This window comes from Chaetomium strumarium (genome assembly GCF_033439665.1).
Source record: "Chaetomium strumarium strain CBS 333.67 chromosome Unknown B0T15scaffold_6, whole genome shotgun sequence".
NCBI classification, from domain to species: domain Eukaryota; kingdom Fungi; phylum Ascomycota; class Sordariomycetes; order Sordariales; family Chaetomiaceae; genus Chaetomium; species Chaetomium strumarium.
Window position 1 is genome coordinate 895,427 of NW_026944434.1, and position 19,431 is coordinate 914,857.

The window sequence follows — 19,431 nt, forward strand, 5'->3', positions numbered from 1 at the left end:
AAATCATGTGGATGATGGGACCAAATCTGATATATCGAACACATGCAATGCTGGCTGCCTCATGACAACCTGTCCACATGCTACGTGCCACATTTCGCTCGCTATGCCAACTTGACAGAGGTATCATCGCATGTCCAAATCCAGATAACAGATAAACCGAACCAAAACTCCCCTGTATCACATCTCCAGCTCAAGTCCTCCCTACCTGGTATCCCCCATTCTACCCCAAGATCGGCCGCTAACGGGCGAACGCCCCTCCCTGTGCTGAAGAAGAACTCCGCCTCCGCGCCTTCCTCGCCAGCACCTCCCGCCTCTCCTCCTGCAGCGTAACCCACACCCAGAACCAGCTCATGGTCTCGACAAACATGAAGGCGAAGAAGACCCTGTTCTTGAGCGCGTCACCGCCCCAGCTGGAGGGCACATAACCGCTTCGTTTATGATGGACCAAGGGGCGGCTGGTGAACGATCGCGAGGATGACGACGAATTGTCCGGGCCGTCGCTGTAGAAGAGGGGCGACGAGGCGCTGAAGAGGAAGGAGTACAGCGAGAAAAGAAAGGAGAGTGTCAACCGGAGAGGCGCTGCTCGCGAATAGTTCGTTAATAAGGGCTAGCGAGGTGTGGCTTGGGGCAAGTGGAGGGGCCAAGCGGAGGGGACAAAGGAAGAGGGAAACATGCCTTGCATTCCCCAGTAGTGGACCAGGCAGATCTCGTCAGGCAGGGAGAGGGTCACGAGGTCGCTGATGCCGAATATGCCTAGGACAACGGCCAGCAAGGCGAGGGCGGGGGACTGCGTCTCGAAGGAGCGGGAATGGGGCTGCGCTTTTGTTAGTTTTTGTAGGCGTGTATGTGCTTGAGGGACGGAGACGGACCAAGCCCATGGACTCGCCTAGCAAGTAGACCACTGGCTGGTCGGCCACCGTGCCCGGGTTGGTGAGGAAAAAGAAGCCCAGCGTGATGTGGAAAAGGCAGAGGGAGGTGAGGATCGTCTTGGCGGATATGAGTGCCATGGCGTGGGTGGTGCCGGAGCGATAGTTGGAAGTCACCGGTTGCGAAGACTAATAAATGCCATGGGGTGCGTGTTTCGCGGTCTATCGCAAAGTGCAGGGGGACCGGCTCCGTTGTCGCGTGTTGTAAGAGAGGAAGGGCGGGGTGGTGCGCGCGCGTGGCAGCCTGAACCTGGAAGTTTAGGAGAAGGCTCGCTCTTGGTCTGTTTCTCTCAATGGGTGATCGGCGTACTGGGATGGTTTCGGCTTCTTCTGCGTCAACTTGTCGTACTACTGCTCTATAATATCCTCAACCTTGTCGAAAGGCCGGCCGGGCTTGGAGTTGGTCAACGGGTGGAAATGCTTCAGCCGAGAGGTTCCGCCTTACACACTCCTTATCGGCCACGACTTCTTGATAGACTGGGTTCTTCGATTGGTTGCCTTGCCTGTATCGCCCCACCAGAGCTCGCGGCTGGACCCGAGCCGCTGAGTTCCCCTGTTCGACGGGGGAGCCGGGTCATTCATGGTTCATCTCAACTCATTCTCTCATACTCATCCGTTTCGACCCTACATATGATATCACAATACCATTAAAGTACGTAGACGTTGCTTGTCATGTGTTTAGCACTCATGGAAGCCTCTTTCATAATATGGAATTCGATTTTCGCTGACATGTACTCAAAAAGAAAGCCTCAAGTTCTTCTCCCAGCTTGTAAACAGCCCACCAAAGCCCACCAAAGAGACGAGGCCGACATGCGTTGTCCCTAACGGCAACAAAATAAACCATAAATCGGGAACCACTCGGCTTCTGCCGGTAGCTCTAAGAGACATGGCACACACAGCAGAGAGGTCTGAGCCAGTGCTCGACATTGACCGCCATCTGCGGTACTGGAAAATGTGTCTACAATCGTCGCTGCCGAGACACTACCTCTCCAACGAGGGCAACCGCATGGCCCTGGCCTACTTCATCGTCAACTCTGTCTGCATCCTCACACCACCACCCAGCGAGACACAACAAGACAGAAAACCACTGATCGCCCCCGGAGACCGCAGGAAAATCCGGCAGTGGGTCCTCTCACACCAACAACCCGGCGGTGGTTTTGCCGCCTCATCATCCCTCGTCTTTCCCGTCAAGGGGTATGAGCAGTGGCAGTCGGAAACAGGCGCGCAGGAGGATGTGGAGGGGCCTGGGCTGGCAAACCTACCGGCGACGCTGTTTGCGCTGCAAATCCTTGCACTCCTAGCCGACGAGAACGACGAGGCGGGGGCGTTCAGCGGCGTGGACAGGGTGCAGACGCTACGTTGGCTGCGGAGACTGCAGCGCCAGGATGGCAGCTTCGGGGAAGTGCTGAAGCTGCTGCCCGGGCATGGCTGGTTCATTGGCGGAGGGTACGACATGCGGTATTGCTACATTGCCGCGGCGATACGTTGGGTGTTGCGGGGGGACGTGAGGGAGGGGGAGCCGGGGTGGGTAGAGGATTTCGACACGGAGCGGCTGGCAGAGTATATCTTGAGCAGTCAGGTCTGTGATTCCAGACGGCGCGAAGTTGCATTCCCCACCGTACTGACGGCCGGATCTAGACCTACGACGGCGGCTTCGCAGGCAGTTCACAAGAAGAGCCCCATGGTACGCAGTCACACTTGCCCCTCTAGAGCTATCATCATTTCTATACTAACACTGCTCAGCCGGCTACGCCTACTGTGCAATCAGCGCCCTCTCCCTGCTTGACCGCCCAGTCGAAGGCAGCACCGCGCCCCATCGCAGCGAGGTCCTCTACTCGGGCATCCGGAATATGCCCGGCCTCATACACTGGCTCAGCTCACGGCAGTTCGTCTACCTTGAACCAGAACCCCCGAGCAGCGACGCCGAATATGGCGAGAGAGAGGAGGACGAAGAGGTTAACTTCCTCCTCCCCAAGCGCCTCTCAGACCTCTCACTGTCCGAAAATCTCCGCTACGTAGCGTGCAACGGCCGCTGCAACAAGGTTGCTGACACCTGCTACACATGGTGGGTCGCCGCGGCGCTTGCCAACCTGGGCAAGGGGGATCTGCTGGACTGGCAGCCGTTGAGGCGGTTCCTGCTCGAGAAGATGGCACATCGCATCGGAGGATTCGGGAAGCACCCCGGGGGGCCACCCGACGTCTACCACTCGTGTTTCGGGCTGACCGCCCTGGCGGTGATGGGCGAGCCCGGGTTGAATGAGCTGGACGGTGCGCTGGCCGTGCCGACGAGGGCCGTCGGGGTTATTGAAAAGGCCAGGGCCGTATTGTTGCGGAGGTCGAGTGGGGAGGAAAGAGACTCGGCCGCCCGGGCTGTTGAACTAGGCCGGGCGATGAGAGGAGCAAGACCGGCGTGGTTGGGTGCGGTTGGAGGTGGATGAGCTCAATCTTTACAAACCGAACATGCCCATCCAAGTTGCAAAGGAAAGCAGATTCGGGTATCTAATTAATCACGCTGAGTCCTCCACGGCATGCTTGATCAACCTCTTGTAACCCTCGACCGCATCCTCGAGATCCCGGACTCGCAGCCCCTCATCATCGCCATGAGCAACGAGGATACTGCCGGGACCATACAGATACCTGACGTGGTCACCATGGAGATTCGGGACGTCTGTCCCATAGTTGGCCACCATGGTCTCGAAGCCTGAAGCAAACACGTCGTCAGCCTCACTCTGTCACTCACGTTTACGCAGATTAGACTCACCCTCAACCTCACAATTACACTCCACCGGCCCATATCCAGCCACCAGCTCCAGCCCGAGCGCCTCCTCGTCCGTCTCCCTCAACACCTTCCTGATCCCCTCCGCCACAATCTCCCCGCCAGTGGTCTGGTTTCCCACCGCAATCCTCACCGCCAGCCTGGCCTTTGCCTCCTTGGCAATCACATTCGCCGCCACGCCACCCTCAATAAACCCCACGTTCACCGTCGTGTTGCCGTACCTCTCGCTCGATCCCAGATCCGCACTCAAGAGCTTATCCAGCGCGCGCACAAGCACAGAAATGGCGCTCTTCCCCAACCAGGGATAACCCGAATGCCCGGCCTTGCCCTTCGCAAAAATACTCCCGCCCAAGATCCCCTTGTGGCCGCACGCGAGCTTGTTCTCGGTCGGTTCGCCGAAGATGACGGCGCGGAACTGCGGTCGCTGCCCGCCCGGCGGCGAGGTATGGTTCGAGAGGGAGGAGGAGAAGAATTTCATCCCCTGTCCCGAGGTCTCTTCGCCTACCACGAAGAGGAGCATCACGTCTGAGGCGTGGATAGAGGGGGAGGACCACAGGAGGGAGGCGGCGGTTATTTGCGCAGCTACGGAGCCTTTGGCGTCGACGGAGCCGCGGCCGGAGATGAAGGTGTTGGAGGTGATGTCGGAGAAGTCGTAGGGACTGCCCGGGGCGATGGGAGTGCCGTTGATGGCGTAGGGGATGTAGGGCGGGACGACGTCGATGTGGGATGTTATGAGGACGCGGTTATGGAAAGTGCGGTCTGAATTGCGGCCCGGCCAGGCCAGGACGTTGTATCGCGCGTGGCTCTCATCATTCTCGTCACTGGAGGGCTTTGTGGAAGAGAGACGCTGGAGCTCGACGGTGTAGTTGTAATCGGTGAGGATCTTTTCGAGCAGGATGGCTACGGAGCGTTCGGAGCCGCTGATTGAGGGGACATCGACGAGGGCACGATGGAGTGAGAGCAGTGACGTCCTGTACACGGGTGTCTTTTCGTCGTCGTCGTTGTTGTCGCCAAGCGGACCTTGATGGTGTACGATGGGCTGCTGCTTGCTATCCGCGGCCCAATGCGCCGAGACCCGAGCGCAAAGAGTACTGCAGAGTAGCAGGGACCTCACCGTGATTCTCATCTTGCAATGACGCTCATCGAGGTGTTGTCTCGTTCTGGCGCAATTGGAAGCTCGGGGTGTAGTTGATAGAGTTGTCGACTCAATTTCCGGCACAATGAAGTCATACGTACTAGGAGTAAGCGGGGCTACCCTAATTGGACTCTTACCCTGGCAACGCCGCCAAGACCGTTGGACGCTGTCTCTCAGCCCAGAGATCTTCAGGACGACGCGAACTCGAAGTGCTGGGGCCCAGGAAATGCCGCAGGATTTTGGCTTCGGTCTCTAAGGGAAGTCGCCAAAGAAAATCTACCGTACATGGAATTCATGCCATCATGTATATCTTGTAAATCACCCTTCCAGTCCAACTAACCCTAACAGACCCCCGGCCAGTCAGCGCCATCTCTCAGGCAACACCTGGCTAAAGTTAAACTTCCCGTCCGCCCCTTTCACCACGGCCCCCCGCTCCGTCACGATCACATCGATCAGCGCGTGCGGCGTGACATCAAAAGCGGGATTCCAGACGCCGATCCTCTGGTCCGCAGTGGCCACCCGTGCCGTCCGGCTTGTGTCAACACTCCCGTCAGCGTTGACGACGGCGCCAGTGATTTGAGTCAGCTCCTCGGGCTTGCGCTCCTCGATCTTAATACCCTCGCCTGTCTCCGTCTCGAGATCGATACTGGTCGTCGGCGCGGCCACCACAAACTTGACGCCGTGATGCCTGGCGAGAACCGCGAGTGCATATGTGCCGATCTTGTTGGCGGTATCGCCATTGCGCACGACACGATCGGCACCGACGATGACAGCGCCAATGTTCATGCGCTCGCGGTGCAGTGCGAACAGGGCACCCGCCATGCTGTCGGTAATTAAGGTGGAAGGAATCCCCTCGAAGACAAGCTCGAACGACGTCAGTCGACTGCCTTGGTTGTAAGGGCGTGTCTCGGTGCAGTAGGCGTGCTTCAGCAAGCCTTCGGAGTGCAGGGTGCGGATGATGCCGAGCGCGGTGCCGTGACCGGAGGTGGCGAGCGAGCCGGTGTTGCAGTGGGTGAGGACCGATATTGGACGGTCTCGTCTGGCGTTGAACTGCTGGCTCAACCAGAGGCTGCCGTACCGCCCGATAGACTTGTTGTTTTCTATGTCTTTCTCCAAGATCTTCTCTGCCGCTTCGATGTACGAGTTCAGGATGGCGGCCTTGGCCTCAGGGTGCGCCAACCCCTCGATCTTGGCGGCTCTCGCGGCCAGTTTGAGGAGAGAGATGGCATTGGAGAGGTCAACGGCGGTTGGCCGGCTCTCCCTCAGGAAATCTAGCCGAGACTCGATGTAGGCGACCGTCTCTTCTGGGGTTGTTGCGGCTGCGCATTGTCAGTAAGTGTGCCCGAGTCTCCATCGACCGTCTGCGGCCCGGAATTTCACTCACTGCAGCTCCCGTTGTGCAGCTCAACTGCATGCGCCAGGGCAGCCACGATGGCGATCGCTGGGGCCCCTGGAGAAGTTCAGCGGGAGTTCAAGTACCTAGGTAACTAACTGATCTGCTCCTGATACGTCGCTCCTCACCGACCTCTAACTCTCATAGACCGAATGCACTCAAAGGCCTCCTCGGCCGTCGAGACCTCATCGTAGTGGTTTTCGTGGGGCAGCCTGAGCTGATCGAGCACTAACAGCCTGCCCCGCTCATACTTGATGGCCTGGAGTGTGGCCATGGCTTGCTTGGCTGTCCGCAGATGGAAAGGATAGCTCTGTAAGCCCAGCTTGAAGTAGAGAAGTAATACCTTGCACTCGAATCTTAAATTGAACTGACTCTGCTTTTGAGACGTGAGGAAGTCCGTGTTTGCGCTGGGTAAACTGAAATTTTGTTTCCAGCGGCCTGAGATCGCGAAATCGCCGCACAGAACCCCGTCACCGATAGATGGTGGGGCAGTCTTGGGACGGTGCCCGAGCTATTCCCAAAGCGTACTAGAATCGCGACGGCTGCAAGGGGTTCAGGCGGTGACGGCCAACGACAGATGCACATGCATCGAGCGCCGATACCCGATATCAACTGTCGTCTGCCCCGTGCGATGAGCAGCTTGACAGCTTGGACGAGGATCATGCCATAGGCCCCTCCCGCGCTGTCCAGCATGGAACGGCCCTTCTCGTCGTCCAAAGTGACAGGTAAGTGCTTTACTTCAGCACTGTGGTCTTGTCGTGCTCATCGATTAAACGCTTCGTCTTGCAGTCGAGTACCATGACCCCTACGATGTCTATAAGCTCCTTGCGCCGGGCCTGATTCCACGGCTCCCCCTCCGCGATCTTCACTGGCAGTCGCACGCAGGGCCACTGCGGTCCATCAGCACCCTTCACATCGAACTCGTTCCTGCGGGCGTCGACTATTCGACTATTTTCACCCCACAAGCGTCTCCGAATCCGAAGCCGCCTACCTCCGGCGACACCACTGTCCCGCCAAGTAGCGACGATGGATTTCAGACAGCGGCAATTGGTGGTAGGGCAGGCTCTACTGAGCAGCAGGGAGAGTCGGCTGGTGCAGGTGTAGGTGCCACACTCCGTCCACCAGCCGGAGGTGCTGCCAAGGAACGCAGGCATCAGATCCCCGGCTTGCGCAGGACGCCGTATCTCAAGGTGCTGCTCGTGAGGTGCGACGACAACGACACGTACAAGTCGACGACGAGGGCCGAAATTCGCGAGTGGATGAAGGCGAATACCGCCGGGTCCCAGGCGAAGTCCGGCAGCAACGCCGAAAACCACGATGCCTTCGAGTGGCTTATCATCCACGTCGTACTCCCGAACTCTGTCGCAGCCACTCAGCCGCGTGTTTCCGGCAAGGCGCCTGACTCGAGTTCCGACACCAAGACCTCGGCGGCATCACGATGGCGCGGCGGATCCAGCACCCTTCTGGAGAAATTGCGCGCGGACTTCAACGGCTCCTCCAAAGGGGTAGTTGACCGGGTGCGACAGATCCGCATCGGTATCAATGACGTGCCGTATAACATGCTCCCGCGCGTTGTTCCGGCTGTGCCCACCGGTTACCAGGAGACGGAACAAGATGCCGAAAACGCATGGGCAGACCTGATTGCCAAGTTCAAGGAGCTTATTCTGTTGAGTTTTGACAGGAGAGTCAGCCAATACGAGGAGGATATCAAGGAAAGAGATGCACAGCGAAGTCTCCCTGGCTGGAACTTTTGCACCTTCTTTATTCTCAAGGAAGGCTTGGCCCGCGGCTTCGAGAGCGTCGGTCTAGTCGAAGATGCCCTGGTCGTGTATGACGAGCTGAGTGTCGGATTGGATGTTACTATGCAGGCGCAAGCGATTGCGGGCTCGCCCGAGGCAAACGGTGGCGAGCTACTCGATTGCACTGATGAGCTCAAGGATATCGCTCAAATGGCGATGGCGGAGATTGCTGGCGGCAATCTCGAGTTCGACGAGGAGGCCGTTGATCTTCAATCCGGCGAGAAGAAACATGTCGACAACTTCGACGGCATTCCCATCAGCTCGTCCAAGAAGCTGTACCGGGATCTCATCCTGGCAAACAAAGTGTCGCTGTTTGACTTTAGGTGCTACATATTTTCTCGCCAAGTCGCGCTCCTTCTCCGGCTGGCGAATGCGTGGTCGACGAGGGAGGAGCTCCTGGCTAAGCTCAAGGAGCAACAAGAACTCGTTCCCCGAGGGGTCGCCCCTAGAACCCCAATGCCAAAGATGACGGAAGAGCCAGAGAACCTTTTACATCTCGCCGAGATTTGCAAGAGGACGCTCGAATTCGTCCCTGCCGTGTCTGCCATCATGAGGAGCGACGTAATATCCGCAATGACAGCGATTACCAAAGGACAGGGAGATCCTCAAATCTCCCTAGATCCATTGTTATCAGAGGTCATTGACAACATGGTGGCATCATTTGCCTTCTCCGTCGCACAACAGATTCTTGCTCAGACTTCGACAAAAGCACTCCCGATCCCGCCGTCCACTCTCGGCACACCCGAAGCCCACGAGCAGAAGGCCTCCATTCCCGAGCCAAAAACCATGATGCATCCAGCAAGGGGCTCGTCGCTTCACACCCAGTCCGCTCACCGCCCTCCGCTCAGTCCCGGTGTATTCCCCGGCCCTGGACGTCCTGAAGACAGTATGACCTCTCCTCCTCCTTATCTCAAGGCTGGTCTTGAAGAACTGGCGGCGCAGAGAGCTGAATTGTGCACTTTGTCAAGAAACATTCTTGAAGAATGTGGCAAGAAGCGTGGCTGGACAGATGGCTGGGCATCAGTCCCTATCGTAGGCGAGACTGGCATTGCTGAAATGGACGAAATCAGCTTGGAAGCCGAGGACAATGAGACACCGTCGAAGCCAGAGACTGTCGACCGACTACAAACGTCGGTCGCTGGTGTGGCCAATGCGCTTCTCCGGACAGCCCTTGGCAACAAGGACGATTTCTACCGCTTGTACGAGACGCTTATTGATAAGGCATTGCGTCACTACACGGTAGCAAACCACACACACTCGGTCCAGGCCAACATGGCTGATCTCGCTGTGCTCAAATTCCATCTAGGCGAGTACAGCGAGGCGGCCTTCTACTTTTACAGAGTCATCCCTTTTTTCGGTGAGAGCGGATGGAGCCTCTTGGAGCTGTCTATGCTCGTCATGTACGCGCGTTGTCTCAAGGAGTTGAAGCGATTCGACGACTATGTCAACAAAGCCCTCCGCCAGCTCCTATGCAAGGCGGCTGTAGCCGAGAGGGACCGGCTGCAGCAGAAGTCGCGGTTTCGACTGGGACTCACCACGACTACACAGTACCCTGAGACCTCCGCGATATCCGGGTACCTCACGGACATGTTGGATGTCTCGGCATCCTTAGAGAAAGACGTTAGGATCCCCTTGACGAGCCTCTTCTGCGACATAGGCCTCGACGGGCCGCCGTTCTACGACGAAGGCCAGGACAGCTTCTCGTTATTCCTAGACCTTCACAGTCTGTTGGTGGACGAGTTTGAGGCAACATCAGTTAGCCTGCGGATTTCGAGTCCCCCCATCGGAGGAAATAAGGACATTTGGCTTCAGAGCAAGGGCCCGATTACCATTCGGCCCGGGCCGAACAAGGTGAGGGTTCAGAGCACTGTCATGATGGCGGGAACATTTGAGGTGGATCAAGTCCGCCTATGCAGCAACAAAGTGCTTTTGCACTACGAGCGGGATATCAATCAACCGGTGGATAAGTCGTCGGCGGTTCTCAGAAATCCGCGTATTGATCTCTACCAGCGGGCAAGTTGCCTCGACGTGCAGCTCATGGGTGCCCAAGACCTCCAGCTTGACAAAAAGAAGTCTCTGGATCTCGAGGTGTCGACAGGGTGGAACGAAATCAAGAGCTGCGAGGTGAAGATCAAGTCCGCTACTGGCGGCTTGAGGCTAGTCATGAGCGAGGCTGAAGTCATAGGTTCGCTGCAGCCGACAAAGTCTCAAGGGGGCTCCTTCATCTTCGGCGTCATGCCTGCCAACACTTCCATTAGGATCAGGTTCCCCTTCACTGTCGAGCAGGACTTGCTCGAGGTGGCGGTCAGAGCCGAAGTGACATACTCTACCGACAAGGGGAACTTTACTTTCTTCAAGGCGTCGTCGGTCCCAATATCTCTCGCCCTCGAGGTCAATGTCCAAGATATCTTCAAGCACGACGCGCTGTTTTCGAGGTTCGCCGTGTCGACTGCAAGTGACAGTCCGCTGCGGCTACTCAAGAGCGAGCTCCTCGGCTCGGACCTATTCGAAGCGCGCTTTGGGCAGCCGTCGAGCCATCCGGTCCTTGTATTCCCGAAGCAGCCGGCGAGCTTGCTCTACAAGATTACTAGAAAACCCGGATCTAAGCTGGGACCCAAGGTCAAGAAGACCCTCTATCTCAAGCTTTACTACAGCGTCATCCAGGAAGAGATCGAGGCGCTCTTCAAGCGGTCTCTCACCGCGGATCTTGAGTCTACCCCACTGAAGGAGTTTTGCAAGCTCATTGTCTCCAAAGTGCTCAGCCGTGTCAGAAACGGGCTGTCGGCATACGACCTCGAAAAGGCGACACTCCAAGGCGAACTTTCCACGTCTTTTCTCTCCACTGTCAGCTGCGAGAAGCAATTTGCCGGCCTCGGATCAGGCCAAGACGGGGTAACCAGCAGCCTCTCGAGGTTCCTCCGCACCTGGCTCCTCGCCAATCCCGCACTACCCCTTTCGCACCCCGACTCTACATCAACCGCCAACACGATTATCATCCCTGTCGACATTCCCACGGTCTCGGTCGTGCACACAGTCGACATCCGCCTCCAAACCCCTGTCCGAACCCTCACCGACCTATCGAACAGCGTTGATGGCTGCGACACGGTGGTCGTCAACCAGCTCCTCCCCGCCACGCTGCACCTCAAGTGGACGCGCATCTGGGACACCGCAGCGGCGGACGCTAGCGTGAGGGACAAGGATCTCGAGTTCGGCTACGAGATCATCGCGCCGCCGGATACCTGGTTAGTTGGTGGGAGGCGGAAGGGGCATTTCGTTATCCCCGCCGTTACAGCGGACAGTGAATGGGAGGGGATGAGCTCCACGGTGGAAACGGAGGCCGAGATCCCTGTTATGCTAATCCCGCTACGGGAGGGATATCTGCCCTATCCTGGGGTAGAAGTCAGGGAGGTCGGTGGTGGTGATGGGGAGGATGCCGGCGGTAGTCCGACTAGTAATGGGAATGCATATGGGCATTGTGAGACGGATTATAGGAACCTGGGGGAGACGGTTTGTGTGGTTGCAGATAGGGGCAAGGTCACGGTTAGTCTAGATGCTAGCGGCGCGTCGGGAGGGCCCTTGGTGCTTGAGTGCGAGGCCAGTGGTATGGGAATTGGGAGGGTTGTTGTTTGAGTATATGTGGAATTTCAATTAGGAAGGCACAGAGGCTCCCTACAGCCAAGAACAAACAGTACACCAAACATCGATGATCTCTTCATTCCTGTTCCTGTCGCCAATCATCCGTTTCTTGGTTGGGTGGGAGGTTCCTGAAGTGGAAGGTGGGGACACTGCCAAGTGCCAAGGCCCGATTCCCTCGCCCCGCGATCCGAAAGCAGATATGACGTCACTCTTGGTGGGAAATGTGAGCTGGTGTCCCTCAGCCTGGACCCGGCATCGCCGGGCTAGGACAGCCGTTTGCTGTACGCGGGCGTCGCTCCGATTCATCCTCGAAGTCGGGGTGCCAAATGTTATACCTCAAGTTGATTGTAACCACCACGGGAGATACCTACCACACACTCCTCTATTAGATCCTCTCTCGAGCCCCTGTGTGATCTTCCGCGTTCAAACGGTTGCTGATCCGCTCAGGCGCCACCGCTTCATCGCCGGCGTTCGTCGCAGCTACAGTACAAATCTAACCCACCACGTGCCCACACACAAACCCAACCCAGCGATATGCGCCCCATGGCCGACGATCTCCGCGTTGCTCGATAATCCCGAGCCCAACTGCTCTGCCAAGAATTTCTTGGCATCAAGCCGCTCACATATTGTTGGTCGCTCCTTCGGGACTCATCCCAAATCCCGGACCCTGTAGTGCTATTGTTCTCCCCAGTACATGCGAAAGAGTTGAAGTTCCCAATCCATTATCTTACGAGCCTCTGTAAGGGGGCATTGGCTCTCACTATTTTGCTAAAGTCGTCGTCGAAGCCGACTAAACATGTCGGCCCAAGACCCAATCTCCGCTGAGCCGCCTCTTCGGTGCAGCATCACATCTCAGTCAGCAGAAGGTCTCGCCCATTCCCAGCTACCAGACCGTCCCGCCAGTGCGCCACCAGAAGACGGGAAAATTCAAGGCAGCAGGCAAGCGCCGAAGTCGCCTCACCATCACGGCGGCAAGCACCGCCCGACCAGACCCAGCGATCTTCATGAGATCCTTATGGACCAGAAGGGGAAGTTCGCCGAGAAGAAGGAGCACTTCATGCAAAAGGCAAAACCCGAAGGGGGCTTTGACCCAACTCCGCTCCCAGACGCTCCTCCAGGGTACACACTCAAGTTCATGTTTCACCAGGCTACCAACCTGCCCATTGGCGATCTCCATCTCAAGTCCTCAGACCCCTATCTCCACGCTACGCTGATTGCCGACGTGCCGAGGAGACATAATGAAGACCCATTGCTCACCCGCCGAACCCGGACAATTAGGAGGACGACTGAGCCCGCGTGGGAAGAGGAGTGGGTAGTGGCCAATGTGCCCTCGTCAGGGTTCTCGCTGAAGTGTCGGCTGTACGACGAGGACTGGCCAGACCACGATGACCGCCTCGGCAATGTCACCATCCGAGTCCCGTTCTTGGATGAGAACTGGGGTGGCCTGGACCGTGTATTCCTGGTTAAGAAGCGCTCTGGCAGCAAACGGGCCTACTTCATCAGGGGCGCGACTGCTTTGCTCTGCGGAGATGGTTCCATCACTCCACGACTGCACATCAGCATCAAGGTGCTGGGGCAGTCGGATCCGCCGCACGCGCAGATGTATACAGTCGGACCCACGACTTTCGTGAAGCATTACAGTCCTATGATTGGGCGGTTGACAGGCGTCAAGGTGACCAAGGACGAGCAGGGGAATGAAGCAGGCTCTCCATCAGATAAGCAGGATGACCCTCAGACGAAGAAATACGAGTAAGTATAGCCCCCCCCCCTTCCCCGGGTCGGACACGGGAATTATTGACGGCCACACACAGTTTCCAGGCAAACGAGATCCAGCTCTCTGGTCCTGTCCCGCCCAAACTCTACCACCGTTACGTGGAATTCCGTCCCATGATCGGCCGCATGTTCTCGTCGCGCGGCATCCGGGGCCGAATCCTCCACAAGGTCCTCCACAAGCAGCACAACCGCATCTACAACTACGACTCGAGTACCGAGTACGGCACCTTCGCGCCGTGTAGCGAGGAAGCATCGTTACAGTTTCTCCGCATGGCCCACTTCGACGAAGGCGGCCGCGTGTTTACTTATGTCATTACCCTCGACGGCATGATGCGCTTCACCGAGACAGGCAAGGAATTCGGCATCGACCTGCTGAGCAAGCACACCATGCACTCGGACGTAGCCACGTATGTCGCCTGCGCAGGCGAGTTCTTCATCCGCAGGCTCGCTCGCCCCGTCCATGACCACAATCACCATTCCCATCGCTCCCACACATCCGAAGAATCTTCCTCCTCAGGGAGTCATGGCCATTCTACCCGTGAGAACAAAAAGCGTATCAACGCAGATAATGACGACCGTCACCACCACGACCACGACCACGATGACCAACCTCTAACCCACCCCCCGCACCATCCTCCCGGGGGACCACCCTCTTCCTCCCCGCCCCGAAACCCGCGTCTCTACCAGTTGGTCATCGACAACGACAGCGGCACCTACCGGCCCGACGAATCCATCCTCCCGGACCTGCAAGCCTTCCTCTCCCGCAACTTCCCGGGCCTGGACGTTGTGACCATGCACTGCGCCGACGAGCACCTAGCCGAGATGAAGCGCACCCAGCGCGAGGCAAAGAAGCGAGAGGGCTTAGGCGCGGTCAGGATGGTGCTTAACCGGAGCCCGAGTGCCAGTTCGTTTAGTTCATCGGATGAGTCCAGGCTCGGGGACCTGGAGCATACTCATGATGAGGACGAGGAGGATGTGGGCGCCCCGGTGGTGACGAGTAAGAAGGAGAAGGTCTTCGATGTGATCAGTGAACCAGGCAGATGGAGGGAGTTAGTTGGGTTGGGGAAGGAGAATCTGAACCTTAAGGGAGGGAAGGGGAAGGGGAAGGGGAAGGGAAAGCAGGAGGGTAGTTGAAGGGACCAGGTATCGAAATCACGAAATCGGTAATGATTCTGATGAGAGTCCGGTGTCTGGGTCGGTGTATGTAAATGGGGTCCGAGGCAGGAGTCTTTGGAGTTCTCTGGGTATGTTCTGTAACGAGTTGGACATTTGGGTTGGCTTATAACTAAATCGTAATGCCAGGATGGTTTGAATTGTAAGGAATCACTTAGAGGTCCACTCAATCCACGATTGTCTTGGTAATTTGCCTGGTATAGAGCACCGTAGTATCACCTGCGCAGACTCCCGTCGCTGTTACGCTGAAGCACCGCTCTTATAGTGTACGGGATAGTAAGGCAGAATTGTATGCTCCGTACATGAAGAATCGCCACCGAAACCACGATATCCTCTCAGCACGTGGAGGGCCGAGATATGGTTCCATCTTTAATTACAAGGATGTCCCGGACCACCGAATGCGACTCCAAGCCATCGATCTGGACCCGCTTATGTAGGATTGATGCAGTCTTGGCGGCTGCCCCTTCGGGAAGAAGGTTTCGTACCCGTTCTCGAAGATCGATAAGAAAAGAGAGAAAGTGATCTTCAATATTCTTCATACCGGCACAGAAAAAGGATGCCATTGTCAACAGGTCTAGTGATACAGCTCACCCTTTAGCTGACCGGGTCTACATGCACGTCCTGACGTCTTATCACAAGTGCTCCTCAGAGAACTTGAACTCCCATCGAGGATCACGGCGAGACCCCACTGTGGACGTAAGCTCCACTCCACTGCATTCCAAGTGGATGCGCGGAACGAGGCTAATAATTTCTGGAGCTCCTGCCCGAGGCCCCCGTTCCACAATCGCGTCCCAGCTTCAACAACACCTGGAAATCTCACTACTACACTATTGCCATCTCTCGCGCAACTCGTGGCCTCTTTATATTAGTTTGCCTAGGCTGCCAGGCCGTGCAAGGAACGGACATTGGGATGCCAAGAACCCTTGAATGAGCTTCAACCGAGCCCCACGTTGCCGATCTCGTCCTTCGTAGAGCCCGTCAGCAGTTCGAATACGGCCTGTGATTTTCCCGAGAACTCGATATCAGTGGGTGTCGCGAGACCGGCCACCGGAATTCCTCATGTCGTGGCTGAGCTCTCTTGTCAATTGACTCCCAATCAACAGGCGGGCGATCCAAGAGGAAGAATCTGCCTCCGATTGCTGCAATCGCGAGACGCCTCGGGTTGCGGATGACGGCCGGGCTGCGTCCCGCGGTGGAGGGATGCAGTCGACAAAGGCGAAGGCCGAGGCTCTTGGGCGGAAGGCGAAGGTGTGTCTGTCCGGTACTTGGGTGCTTGATGCGACCATCTCTAACCAGACCGCGCCCCCTAGCTTGCGCAATCATACCAAGAGCTTCTTGAGTAGGCACCTGGCCGGTCTCGTATGCCCCAGCCCTTAGCATCGCGCTGACCATTGGTTTTGCAGCGAATTCTCGAACAAGGATCTCAAGTCCGTCGGAAACTACACTCTTGGAAGGCTGATTGGCAAGGGCTCGTTTGGCAAGGTCTACCTCGCGACACACAAACTCACGAATGGTTCCAAGGTGCGCCCGCCACACCACGTGTTGCTGCCTCATGCCGTAGCTAATCTCAGCCTGCAGGTCGTTCTTAAATCGGCCAACAAGGGCGACTCAAACCTTGCCCGAGAGATCCACCACCACCGACAGTTCGTTCACCCGCACATAGCGCGTCTCTACGAGGTCATCGTGACCGAGACATTGGTTTGGCTGGTTTTGGAATACTGCCCAGGTACGACAAGGCTTAGCATCGACAGCCAGCTCAGGTTCTAACCGGGACAGGTGACGAATTGTACAACTACCTTCTCAAGCATGGCAAGCTTCCCGTCGAAAAGGTCCAGAAAACTTTCACGCAGCTGGTCGGCGCCGTTTGCTACGTCCACCAGCAATCCTGCGTCCACCGCGATCTCAAACTCGAGAACATCCTCCTCGACAAGCACGAGAATGTGAAGCTCTGCGACTTCGGGTTCACACGAGAATACGAAGGCAAGGCCAACTATCTGCAAACATTCTGTGGGACAATATGTTACTCGGCGCCAGAGATGCTCAAGGGCGAGAAATATGCCGGCGAGAAGGTGGACGTATGGAGTTTAGGCGTTATCCTCTATGCGCTGCTTTGCGGAGAGTTACCCTTTGATGACGATGACGACAACGTCACAAGGAACAAGATTCTGACCCAGGAGCCAAATTACCCCGACCATATACCCGCCGACGCCCTGTCCCTCTTGAAGGCCTTGCTTTCGAAGCGCCCTCTCCTCCGACCGACGCTGCCCGAGATTTTAGCCCACCCGTTCCTCGCCGAGCACGCACCACAGCAACAGGAAATCCTCAAAGTTGTGCGCCCAGAGCCCTTCACGACGCACCTAGAGAAGGAGACGCTGCACCGAATGCGAAGCGCTGGGGTAGACATCGACTCGGTTATCGAGAGCGTAGTTGCCCAGAGATGCGACGCTCTCGCGGGCTGGTGGGCTCTCTTGATCGAAAAAGAGGAGCGGAAGCAAAGGAGGAGAGAACGGAAGCGCAAGGAGAGGGAGGCGGAGAACAGGACATCGCGCCGGTTCTCGCAGGCCTCTAGCCGCCTCAACGCCTTGGCAACTGTGGAGGAAGGAAACTTCGTTAAACTGTCTGAACCACCACCGCCGAGGACACGCGGCAGGAGCCAAAGGAGAAGTGGCCATTATCCCGGGTTGGAGATCCCGGATATGCCCGATCTCTCTGACTTCTCTAAACTTGCGAATGGGAATTTGAGCCCGGATAGCGAAGTGCCACCTCCGCCTATCGACAAGGACTCCATCAGATCTGTAAGCACCTCGAGAAACCGCAAGCCGATACCTCCACCGAAGGAGGGGATTCTGCGGAGCGCCCGGTCGCGAGGCTCAACACTCCACTTGGTCACGACAAGCGATGCCTTGGAAACGGGTAACTCCTCCCAAGCTGAGGACCTAAAGAAAGTCAAGAAGCGGCCGTCGCACGCAATTATCGCGACCTGGAAAAACTGGACGCACTGGCTGTTTGAGAACACCAGGCGGCACAAGCATTCGAACAAACGCGGTAGCCAGTCGACCCCTAACCTTTTGGCCAAACCGGGAAGCGGAAAGGATGGGAAATCGAAGGAAAACAGCCCGCGACCACAAACGAGCAAGTACCCAGCGAGCGGCTCGGTATCGGCCCCGCAGACCGTTAGTCTGCCGAAAGGGGTCGTAGCTAACGGTTACGCGGCAAGACGACCATCAAATGCGGAGGCTTCTTCTCACCCACCCGTCTCTCCCGGGTTGACCACACCGCCCATTCCCGGCCATGCGCCCCGTCTGCACACTTCGGGCTCTTACAACAAGCGCCACTCCCTCTCCCCCTCCCCCTTAACTCCCCGTTCAACGGTCCGGCGATCATCCGGCCCGACCGGGCTGCGAGGACGCAAGTCTACCTCATCGTCTGTCTCCTCGGTCCGCTCCCTCCACCATACCCATCATCACAGCCACAGCAAAGCCAGCTCGACTTCCTCCACAAACTCCGTCTCGACATCCGTCTCCAAGACCCCTATGCAAACCCGTAGTCCGCACCACTCGGTCAAAGTCCTCCCCGCCACGCCCACGGCCGCCGGCGGCTTCCCCGGCTTTCCTAGCAACATCCGCCTGGTCCGTGACCGTGCCGGCCCGCCTCTAAGTATCTTCAACGAAGGCCTACCCAGTTCCCGTGCAGCTGCAGGCGCCAGCTCATCGGGTCCCACACCGGGAAGTCCCAACCCTTTTAGCGGCGGCGGGGTCATGTTTGCGAAACGGAAGAGGAATATCTTTAAGGGGCCTATGCTCAGCCTGGCGGGAAATCATCACGGTCGAGATAGCAGGAGCGGCTCGGGGTCCGGGTCGGCGAGCCACTCGCGGAGTGCGAGCGCCAGTGGCTTGGGCAGGCGGAGCGGCGAGATGGCGATTCAGGAAGTGGACGAAGATGCGGAGGAGGATGAAGGCTCGGAGGCACAAGGGGGTGGCGGAGGGACCGGGTTCAGCGGGATGGAAGATGACGGGGTCGAGGAGGTGGATGTGTTCAGTCCCATTGTCAAGGGGCCGGGGGAGGTTGTCGAGGAGATTTATGAGGATGGCGAGGATGTCACCGAGGAGGAGGGGCATGAAGAAAAGCTGGGGGCGACCGGGGGGTTGCAGCCCGCGGCGACTATAACGCCAACTGGTTGAAGACGGCTGGAGCGATGCAAAGAGGCCGGGGGATGCTGCGATGTTCCGAGTATCATCTCGCAGCATATCATCTTGTTTGGTTGCCTGATGATAAGAACGGGGTTTGTACGCTGATATTTTTACAGAAAGCTGCTTGTTTGCAGGCGGTCTGGTGCGTCTTTTTCTCTTTTCTTTCAAAATCTTGTACATGTATTTGGCCTGGGATACCACTTGTCAAATGAACCGCGGAGCTTCAGTTATGTTTCATAGTGAGTTCAATAAGGATAGTTTAGAAGGAGATAGCATGTAGAGAAATATTTGCTGGGCAGCTTGGATATACCGGTTTCCCGTTGAAAACCGAATTTCGGATGGCAGTAACAAGGGTTGCTGTGTTGTGTGAAATTCGTCGGCTTCCATGGAGTGTTGTTTTGGTCTGATGTATTAGGCTAGTTGGTGAATTCGAGTTACTGGTAGTAGTTGATAGGGATCATTGCCCTAGCAAGAGGTGTTCAATGTTTGGCGGTTTCTTCTTATGCTTGTACCTTATGGTAGTCTCTAAGGCACAGACTTTCGTGAGCGTTTGCGGTTGTAGTGGGCCCGAGTGGCTAGTGTGGCCGGGTGGCTAATGGCGATGTACTACCGGTCCCACACCCAAATGCG

At 57.0% G+C, this 19,431-nt stretch overlaps 7 protein-coding genes across 7 annotated transcripts; 4 read left to right on the forward strand and 3 right to left on the reverse strand.

Annotated features, from left to right (window-relative positions):
• Positions 1-53: 53 nt before the first annotated feature.
• Positions 54-1,330, reverse strand: B0T15DRAFT_263108 (increased loss of mitochondrial DNA protein 1). Its single transcript, XM_062863364.1, has 3 exons — positions 870-1,330; positions 676-814; positions 54-579 (listed from the first exon to the last, which is right to left on the reverse strand). Exons 1-3 carry the CDS (start codon positions 1,005-1,007, stop codon positions 239-241), a joined length of 618 nt encoding a protein of 205 aa, XP_062718869.1. The 5' UTR covers positions 1,008-1,330; the 3' UTR covers positions 54-238.
• Positions 1,331-1,528: 198 nt separating this feature from the next.
• B0T15DRAFT_263278 (terpenoid cyclases/protein prenyltransferase alpha-alpha toroid) lies at positions 1,529-3,511 on the forward strand. Its single transcript, XM_062863366.1, has 4 exons — positions 1,529-1,578; positions 1,674-2,505; positions 2,565-2,610; positions 2,670-3,511. The coding sequence occupies exons 2-4, from the start codon at positions 1,813-1,815 to the stop codon at positions 3,362-3,364; spliced, it is 1,434 nt and encodes a 477-aa protein (XP_062718870.1). The 5' UTR covers positions 1,529-1,578; positions 1,674-1,812; the 3' UTR covers positions 3,365-3,511.
• Positions 3,258-5,012, reverse strand: B0T15DRAFT_263245 (uncharacterized protein). Its single transcript, XM_062863365.1, has 2 exons — positions 3,688-5,012; positions 3,258-3,627 (listed from the first exon to the last, which is right to left on the reverse strand). The coding sequence occupies exons 1-2, from the start codon at positions 4,826-4,828 to the stop codon at positions 3,434-3,436; spliced, it is 1,335 nt and encodes a 444-aa protein (XP_062718871.1). The 5' UTR covers positions 4,829-5,012; the 3' UTR covers positions 3,258-3,433.
• Positions 4,967-6,708, reverse strand: B0T15DRAFT_539074 (uncharacterized protein). The gene is made up of 3 exons (XM_062869716.1): positions 6,363-6,708; positions 6,222-6,287; positions 4,967-6,156 (listed from the first exon to the last, which is right to left on the reverse strand). Exons 1-3 carry the CDS (start codon positions 6,502-6,504, stop codon positions 5,198-5,200), a joined length of 1,167 nt encoding a protein of 388 aa, XP_062718872.1. The 5' UTR covers positions 6,505-6,708; the 3' UTR covers positions 4,967-5,197.
• A 124-nt stretch (positions 6,709-6,832) lies between these two features.
• Positions 6,833-11,871, forward strand: B0T15DRAFT_438281 (trafficking protein particle complex subunit 10). The gene is made up of 2 exons (XM_062865868.1): positions 6,833-6,955; positions 7,020-11,871. The coding sequence occupies exons 1-2, from the start codon at positions 6,922-6,924 to the stop codon at positions 11,657-11,659; spliced, it is 4,674 nt and encodes a 1,557-aa protein (XP_062718873.1). The 5' UTR covers positions 6,833-6,921; the 3' UTR covers positions 11,660-11,871.
• A 364-nt stretch (positions 11,872-12,235) lies between these two features.
• B0T15DRAFT_263297 (uncharacterized protein) lies at positions 12,236-14,900 on the forward strand. Its single transcript, XM_062863367.1, has 3 exons — positions 12,236-12,293; positions 12,475-13,414; positions 13,477-14,900. Exons 2-3 carry the CDS (start codon positions 12,681-12,683, stop codon positions 14,570-14,572), a joined length of 1,830 nt encoding a protein of 609 aa, XP_062718874.1. The 5' UTR covers positions 12,236-12,293; positions 12,475-12,680; the 3' UTR covers positions 14,573-14,900.
• A 911-nt stretch (positions 14,901-15,811) lies between these two features.
• Positions 15,812-18,792, forward strand: B0T15DRAFT_402499 (uncharacterized protein; the record flags this gene model as incomplete). Its single annotated transcript, XM_062865166.1, has 5 exons — positions 15,812-15,859; positions 15,922-15,950; positions 16,015-16,132; positions 16,190-16,337; positions 16,388-18,792. 5 exons carry the CDS (start codon positions 15,812-15,814, stop codon positions 18,790-18,792), a joined length of 2,748 nt encoding a protein of 915 aa, XP_062718875.1.
• Between the last annotated feature and the right edge of the window lie 639 nt (positions 18,793-19,431).

Coding starts and splice junctions, on each gene's coding strand:
- B0T15DRAFT_263108 (XM_062863364.1), bottom strand. CDS start 1,007: ATGGCACTCATATCCGCCAAGACGATCCTCACCTCCCTCTGCCTTTTC. Junction 815..869: donor TAGGCGAGTCCATGGGCTTG/GTCCGTCTCCGT, acceptor ACAAAAGCGCAG/CCCCATTCCCGCTCCTTCGA. Junction 580..675: donor CCACTACTGGGGAATGCAAG/GCATGTTTCCCT, acceptor ATTCGCGAGCAG/CGCCTCTCCGGTTGACACTC.
- B0T15DRAFT_263278 (XM_062863366.1), top strand. CDS start 1,813: ATGGCACACACAGCAGAGAGGTCTGAGCCAGTGCTCGACATTGACCGC. Junction 2,506..2,564: donor AGTATATCTTGAGCAGTCAG/GTCTGTGATTCC, acceptor GGCCGGATCTAG/ACCTACGACGGCGGCTTCGC. Junction 2,611..2,669: donor TTCACAAGAAGAGCCCCATG/GTACGCAGTCAC, acceptor AACACTGCTCAG/CCGGCTACGCCTACTGTGCA.
- B0T15DRAFT_263245 (XM_062863365.1), bottom strand. CDS start 4,828: ATGAGAATCACGGTGAGGTCCCTGCTACTCTGCAGTACTCTTTGCGCT. Junction 3,628..3,687: donor GTGTAATTGTGAGGTTGAGG/GTGAGTCTAATC, acceptor TGTTTGCTTCAG/GCTTCGAGACCATGGTGGCC.
- B0T15DRAFT_539074 (XM_062869716.1), bottom strand. CDS start 6,504: ATGGCCACACTCCAGGCCATCAAGTATGAGCGGGGCAGGCTGTTAGTG. Junction 6,288..6,362: donor TCGGTCTATGAGAGTTAGAG/GTCGGTGAGGAG, acceptor GAACTTCTCCAG/GGGCCCCAGCGATCGCCATC. Junction 6,157..6,221: donor GCTGCACAACGGGAGCTGCA/GTGAGTGAAATT, acceptor GACAATGCGCAG/CCGCAACAACCCCAGAAGAG.
- B0T15DRAFT_438281 (XM_062865868.1), top strand. CDS start 6,922: ATGGAACGGCCCTTCTCGTCGTCCAAAGTGACAG. Junction 6,956..7,019: donor CTCGTCGTCCAAAGTGACAG/GTAAGTGCTTTA, acceptor TTCGTCTTGCAG/TCGAGTACCATGACCCCTAC.
- B0T15DRAFT_263297 (XM_062863367.1), top strand. CDS start 12,681: ATGGACCAGAAGGGGAAGTTCGCCGAGAAGAAGGAGCACTTCATGCAA. Junction 13,415..13,476: donor CCTCAGACGAAGAAATACGA/GTAAGTATAGCC, acceptor GGCCACACACAG/TTTCCAGGCAAACGAGATCC.